General features: G+C 46.8%; 1 protein-coding gene across 2 annotated transcripts; it reads left to right on the plus strand.

Annotated features, from left to right (window-relative positions):
* Positions 1 to 2,078: 2,078 nt before the first annotated feature.
* Positions 2,079 to 6,132, plus strand: LOC111655609 (uncharacterized). 2 transcript variants are annotated; one of them, XM_023407078.2, is made up of 5 exons: positions 2,079 to 2,235; positions 2,372 to 2,466; positions 2,775 to 2,934; positions 3,156 to 3,279; positions 5,071 to 6,132. In XM_023407078.2, exons 2-5 carry the CDS (start codon positions 2,374 to 2,376, stop codon positions 5,879 to 5,881), a joined length of 1,188 nt encoding a protein of 395 aa, XP_023262846.1. In that variant the 5' UTR covers positions 2,079 to 2,235; positions 2,372 to 2,373; the 3' UTR covers positions 5,882 to 6,132. The 2 variants fall into 2 exon arrangements, with proteins under 2 accessions (XP_023262846.1, XP_023262845.1); XM_023407077.2 differs by having other exon boundaries at positions 2,083 to 2,466.
* Positions 6,133 to 7,326: the final 1,194 nt, after the last annotated feature.

A 7,326-nucleotide genomic window follows, 5' to 3' on the forward strand; every position in this document is an offset into this window, starting at 1 on the left:
AGTAATGACCAGTGACGACATGACCAGTAATGACCAGTATGATCAGTAAAGACCAGTCCCTCATTTCAATGAAGCAGTGCACTCGTGTTCTTGACGTGTTGTAAATATGTGCCAGTGGATCACTTTACTCTGAGACATTCCCATCATGCTTGTGTAGAGGCCTGTGGGTAGATGAGGGTCCAGGGATGAGACCTGGTATTGAAACAGATTCTAGAACTGTTTGAGTCCATCTCCTCCGTTGCCTGGGAGACAGCTCCTGGTGCTTGAGAAGCCTGGGAAGCGTCTGAGCTGCTCTGGTCCGATGAGGAGGGCTTCTCTTCACTGACGTCTCCTCTCCTGTGAAACGTCCTTTATGAAAACCTGAACGTCACCTTTGTGCAGCTGCAACTTCTCCTCCAGGACCACCTGCACAAGTGAGGTTCAGGGTTCAGTTTCACAAGAGAGAGGACTTCAGGGATCAGGAGTGAGTGGTGGTGAAGTTCCCTCCTCTGATGAGCAGTTAACAGCTGAATCAGTGAGCCACTCCACAGCTGGGGAGGAGATGGACCCAAACAGGATGACTCCACCTGAGAGAAGACACCACCTCTGCACACACCTGTAGATTTCCTCTGAAGCAGTGTACAGCCTCACCTGGATCAGAACTTAGTGGTCAGACTCTGTACAGATGCTGAATCCAGCACCAACGTATGACAGATTCATGACCCTGATTCTCCAGCCTGCAGTCTGTACACAACCACCACAGTACATGACAACACTGAGTGTGTGTGGACTGATGTGTCCAGCTGTGGAGCTCCTCCCAGGCTCCTGTCACTCACAGGTACTGATGATGTGGGAGAGGACAGGATGTCAGACAGCCAGACGTCCATGACAACTACCAGGGACTCAGAGTGTGTGTGTGTGAATGTGAGTGTGTGTGTTAGCAGGTAAAAAAAAAAGCCTAAAGACATTTCTAATACCTGGTCACATTACATTCTGTGGCTGCACGGCAATCACAGGACATTGAACTTTGTAGTGGAAAACGTAGTCATTTTGTCATTCTGTGAGTGTGTGTATGTGAGTTTGTGTGTGTGTGTCTCTGCAGTATCCACTAGCTAATGCAGCCTCATGTATCGGTGTTAAGAACCTGTCCAATACCTGTGTTAGAATTAAGATTTACTCTGTAATGAAAAAATGTGAAAGTAAAACTATGCCATATATCCAACACCACACCTCCTGTCTTTGTCTCACACACATGAACACACACGCACACAAACAAACATACAGATGGCAGCAGCAGAACTGGATGACACTGCGGTCGAACCCCTGGTCGTGCACTTAAATGCTCTGAGGTTTGTAAAGAAAGAGCTCCATGTTGGTGGGGTGGAGGGGTGGAACAGGTGTATACACTGTTAGAGTTATAGTGGAAATAATACTGATTTCCATAGGTGTAATTGTGTTATCAATAATAACAGTAAAATGAATTTTAATGAGCATTGTGTAAGATCTGGATCCTGCAGCTCCAGGGTCAAGAGACCTGCAAAAAAAAAAAGAGAGAGAGAGCTCATTACATCATGGAAGTCCCCCCAGCGGTCGAGGTCTATAGCAGCATCACTAAGGGATGGTTCAGGACTCACCTGAGTCTGCTCTATTTATTCATTTATTTATGCATTTCTATTATTTATTTATTCATCTATAAGAAAAATAATAAATGTAAAAATACAGAAATAGCTTCTTTTTTTTTTTTTACCAAAATGTTTTAATTCTAGCATTTTATTTATTTATTTATTTATTTACTTGTCCTTCATAAACGCGCTGCAAATTCAGGAATCATCTTCAATTTGACAATATGCGCTGCAAAAAACCACAACACATGCAAATAAACAAACGCGCTGCAAATACAGTCCTTCAACACAACGGAAGAGTCAGTACTCCATGTTCCTGCAGAGTCAGAGTAGTCTTGTTGCCTTCTCCCTCCGTCACTGCTGCTGAGCGCGCGCTCACTCAGCGGAGAGGTATCTGCGCGTGCGTACGTCCAGCTAGGCGCTGATTGGCTGAAGATGACATCATCCAGTCAGGCTCTATTGTTGGAAAGAGGATGAGCTCATCGTTTCACAGCCAGTGTGAGAGAGCGGAGCGAGGACGGTGGACGCAGCAGCTTCAGCAGAGAGTAAAGGAGTCTGCAGACCCGAGACCGACACCCCGCTCCCGGATTCCGGCCCCGGTACACCAGGACTACCTTCCACAGGGACACCCACAGTGAGTGGCAAGCTGCGTCCCGTGCTGCTCTTGTCCCTCCTGACAGGACAGACCTACATGCTGGACTCTGCAGACACCTCAGGCTAATGTGATCAAAGTCCCCTGGTCTGACGTGGTGCGTGTTGTTGTTCTGCAGACATGGTCTGGTCCCGGGACACAGAGGTGGAGCGGCCCCCGCTGTCCGTCATCCTGCCGCGGCTCTACCTGGGAGCGGAGAGCGACGTGACGCAGGTAAGACCCGGAGCCCACATGTTCAGGTGTCAGAGTCGCGGTTATCAGTGCTGTAATGTCAGCTGATGTGTGATTAGCCTGTCCTGCAGAGATCTGAATGTAGTGTTTACACTGAGACAGGAAGGTGCAGGTACAGCCAGTACGTCATCACCGTCCACCACTGTGGACCAATGCAGTGACGTCACTTTAACAACATTCAACATTGAAGGAGGCAAATTAGGTCATCACTGAAACACAGAACGTATGGCAAGTAATTAATATTTAATTCCGTGTGTGTGTGTGTGTTTGTGTTTGTGTGTGTTTGTTAGGAACGGCTGGCCTCTCTGGGGATCTCCTACGTGCTGAGTGTGAGCCGCTGCAGCCCCCAGCCCTCCTTCCTGCCCTGCTCCAGATATCTTCGCATCCCCATCGATGACTCCCTGTGGGACGACCTGCTGCCCTGGATCCCACAGGCTCTGAACTTCATCGGTCAGGACGCTCACACAGCCCCACACACTCACAAACACTGACATACCAAACCACTGCACAAGCCCAACAGCTGCAGTGTATAACAGAACAGGCAGAACTCACTGATTGTGTTGACACTGCTTGTTTGTCACTGTGCACTTCGATTGACCGTGTGTGTGTGTGTGTGTGTGTGTGTGTGTGTGTGTGTGTGTGTGTGTGTGTGTGTGTGTGTGTGTGCTCAGATGCAGCCATGTCCTCTGGAGCCTCAGTGTTGGTTCACTGTGCAGCAGGGATCTCCCGCTCCCCCGCTCTGGCTGTAGCCTACATCATGTACAGCCTGGGGATGGACCTGGACCACGCCTACAGGTACATGATCACACTGCAATCAAATCATGAAGGCAGGTATCACCCATCTCACCTGTGAGTGACTTGGGACTCAGTGAGGGCTGGTCCTCCTGCTCCTCCAGGTATCTTTAAGAAAGGAGTAAAGTAGCACTAGAGACCTGAACTGTTTTTTGTACCAGGCTGTAAACATTTTTATTTCTGCTGTAAAGTTGGACATTTTAACATGAGAGTCTATGGAGACTGACTCACTGTTGGAGCCAGACTCTAGTGGTCATTAGAGGAACTGCAGTACAGTGGTGCTTCATTTTCCAGCCCTGCAGGCTGTAAGCTGGCAATCAAAGCTTTATTTATACAACACATTTCATTCCAGGTGGAAGCACAATGTGCCTTACAAAGCAAGAATTATCAAGGAAGTCGCAACCGCAAAAACTATGTGGATAGTGTGAAGATAAAACATTAGACACAAAATAAAACAAACACATGAATGATATGTATGAATTAAAAGCCATTAAGAAAATAAAATGATTAAGACCAACAACTGTAAAGTAAAAAACATATGTAAATTAAAGCTATTAAAAAGAAGGATTAAAATGTGATTAATAAAATGATAATTAGTCCAATAAAAAATAAGACATAGAAAACCAATAAAAGGAATAAAAGTAAAAAAAAGAGCACGACTAAAAAAAGGTTTTCAGTTCAGATTTAAAAGATGATCGCAAAGCGGCACCTCTAATATGATCTGGCAGCATGTTCCAGCGGCTTGGAGAATAAAAGCTGAAGGCAGTTTCACCAGTTTGCGTGGAGACCCGGGGAATAACCAGACAGCCTGTTCCAGCTGACCTGAGGGGTCTGTCTGGTTCACAAATCACAGATAGATACTGAGGTGCATGTACAGCCTTACAAACAAGCATTACATTAGAAATTTACTGGAAGCTTATGTAACGCCCTCATCACAGGTGCTATATGGTCGTATTTAAAACTCTGGCAGCTGCATCCTGCAGTAGCTGCAGATGATCCAGGTGTTTCTGGGATATTCCTGTGAGCAGTCTGTTACAGTAGTCCAGCCGACTGCAAATAAAATCATGGACGAGTTTCTCAGTGTCCTCTTGGGATAAAAAGCTCATTATTTTTGCAATATTTCTTAAATGATAAAAACCAGTTTTGACTATGCTGTGACTCTGGAGAGAGAGAGAGAGGTCTGCATCCTCTGTGACGGTTTCCAGAGACAGTTGTGATCATTTAAAAAAGATTTACTCCTGTCTATTAGTTTTTGGGGTTAGATACTGAGGTGCATGTATTAGGGTTACCAGGGTTAGTATAAGATTATTCAGAGAGATTTCCACGACAAAGCTGGTACACGGTGGATTTACTGAACACCACAGCCCTATTCAGGGTCTCTGTCAGAACATCATCAAGCAGTGAAAGACTGCTGCACCATGTTACTGTCTCCGACTGAAGCTCAGCATCAGAGTACAAAGACTGCTGACCCCTGTCATGGCCAACATGGAGGAGCTCATCACTCTATCTGACTGGAGACCACAGCTTCCTCCTCACATGACACAACAGATCTGAACAGCTTCATCACCTCCTGACCTTTGATCCTGTTCAGATCAATAAATACATAGATAATTACCCCCCCCCCCCAACACACCACACACTTGCATGAACATACTATATTTGAACATTCTTACATCTCATTCTTGTAAGTGTGGTGTGGGTTTCTGTCAGAGCAGCAGGTCACGTCTCACTGAGCTGTAGATAAGTGTAGAATAACACCCACACTCACTAACCCACTTCCTGTTTGTCCTCTAGGTTTGTGAAAGAGCGGCGGCCTTCCATTTCCCCAAACTTCAACTTCCTGGGTCAGCTGCAGCACTTTCAGGGCACCCTGAGCCAGAAGACCCCTGGTGGTGACCCCCTCCTGCAGCAGCTGGACAGCTGCCGGCCGTCCATCACTGACAGTGTTGGCCACCTACACTCCAGTCATAAGATGAACTATGAGGCTGATGATGTCAGTGGTGATGCAGCAGTGGTCAAACAGGAGAGTCCCTCCCTCACAGACAGGACACAACAGAGACACTCAGAGGGAAACCAGCAGCCGTCCTTGTCAGGGAAACCTCAGACTCTCCATCTGACTCTCAGTCTAAACCAGGTCCAGACGCCACATGAGGCTCCAGCTCTAAGCTCCAGTGAGCCAGTCAAACCATCACCAAAGCCCACAGAACTACAACTCCCATCAGGCTCTGCTTCTCTATTAGAGAAACGCAAAAGCCTCACCCTCTCTTTGATCCCTCTGGGAATCAGCCCTCCCTCCCCAGCAGGCAGCAGCCAGCAAGCACAGGGCACCACCTCATCCAGACCTGTCCACAGCAGGGAGACAGGAGGAAGGGCTGAGGCCAAGACCCAGAGGGGCCCAGGCTCCTACAGGCCGGCGGGGCCCGGCCACAGAGGGCAGAGTCCCTCCGACAGGTGCAGCAGAGCGGAGGTGCAGGAGCAAGGCCTGCTGTCACCCTTCAGCTTCACCCTCAACAAGCTGCTGGGCTGGGGGGAGAGGCTGCTGCTGGGGGGGGTGTTTGTCCACCCTGTGAGGATGGGACAGCCTGCTCTGCCGTACAGGTGCTGAGGGGAGGGGCTTGTTTGTGTCTGTGCATGTTCATGAAGAGGAACCAAACACACACACACACACACACACACACACACACACACACACACACACACACATATGCAGAGAGATGTGAAGAGCTGAACTCTTTATTTATTTATTTATTTATTGCAGAGCTGAAGATGAAACATGATCTGGTTTATTACTGTGACTCTTCTTCTTATTCTAATTGTCTTCAGATGTATTTACTGATGATTAAAGATGAGATTTCATCTGTGTCTTATTGTCTTTGTCTCAGAGTCAGGTCTGTTGTGCTCAGGTGCCGGTTTCACACAGATATCTCAGCCTGGTCTGTAGTGTTGATCTGTCTAATGTAAGTCAGATTGTTTCACAAAACTAAATACTGTCTCATTTTAAAAAAAACATTAGACACCTACCCACCGGCTAACTCGCACCTAAGACTTCCTGTCACTGTCTGAGTGTTACCTGTTAACAGTGAATATGAACATGAATAAGTTCCCTGACTCACATACTGGACTAAGGTGCAGATGTGAGGAGCTGGATCTGAGTATTTCTACTCTGCACTGTCCTCTCTTTATCGGACACACGCTGTTACTGGTCTGTAGTGTTGGTCCAGTCTTAATGTTTCTCACAGATTAGTCTGATGCAAATGAGACTGTATCACAAAAATAAAGACTCATTTTAAGCCAAAAACATTAGGCACCTTGCCTCCAGACTAACTACGGTTTACGACCAATGTTACCATGGTAACAATCAATGACGCCTGCGCTGACCAGTAGCACCCAACAACAAGAAACAGGAAAACATGGCTCATAATATGTGGTTTTCTAACATTGCTATGGAGAGAGCAGCCATTTCTTTTTCCAAAATCAGATTTTTCTTTTTATTGTTTCACTCTTCAAGTAAAACGTCCTTGTAACTGTTGAATTCTTACAAAGACAAACATTTTCTGCTGAGGTAGACAGAGTTGAGTGGTTGGATCCAGATTGAAAAAAAGGATTAATTTACCCAGAATTCATTGTACCACAGTCCATCTTAAAATGGTCAAGAACTAAACTGCTTTGTGCAGTGGATGAATGTAGACATGTATCTGAAGTCCCTGGTGTCATGACCTCAGACAGTGAAAATATTAAAATATGATTTAATGATAAATGATATATGGTAGGAACACAGTAATGAAGGGGCTCAGGTGTAGTGATGTTACAGACACCTCTCTGTCCTGACTCTGACTGTGGGTCATCAACCCTTCAGTTTTACACCAGCTACAGCAGGACGTCCCATCTCATGAGGAACATCAGAATAATTCACTGTTCCAACAATAATCAAGGCCCCAGCAGCCCCAGGGCCCCCAGCAGCCCCAGGGCCCCCAGCAGTCCCAGGGCCCCCAGCAGTCCCAGGGCCCCCCAGCAGTCCCAGGCGCACTGTGAGTCCTTATTTTAGTTGAT

Source organism: Seriola lalandi, unplaced genomic scaffold, assembly GCF_002814215.2.
Source record: "Seriola lalandi dorsalis isolate HSWRI2012SDOR001 ecotype SW California unplaced genomic scaffold, Sedor1 jcf7180002054327, whole genome shotgun sequence".
Taxonomy (NCBI): domain Eukaryota; kingdom Metazoa; phylum Chordata; class Actinopteri; order Carangiformes; family Carangidae; genus Seriola; species Seriola lalandi.

What these genes read in the sequence shown, in the direction of transcription:
- LOC111655609 (XM_023407078.2), top strand. Translation starts at nt 2,374, where the DNA reads ATGGTCTGGTCCCGGGACACAGAGGTGGAGCGGCCCCCGCTGTCCGTC. An exon ending in CGGAGAGCGACGTGACGCAG is followed by an intron (nt 2,467 to 2,774) that starts GTAAGACCCGGA and finishes TGTGTTTGTTAG; the next exon opens with GAACGGCTGGCCTCTCTGGG. An exon ending in ACAGGCTCTGAACTTCATCG is followed by an intron (nt 2,935 to 3,155) that starts GTCAGGACGCTC and finishes GTGTGTGCTCAG; the next exon opens with ATGCAGCCATGTCCTCTGGA.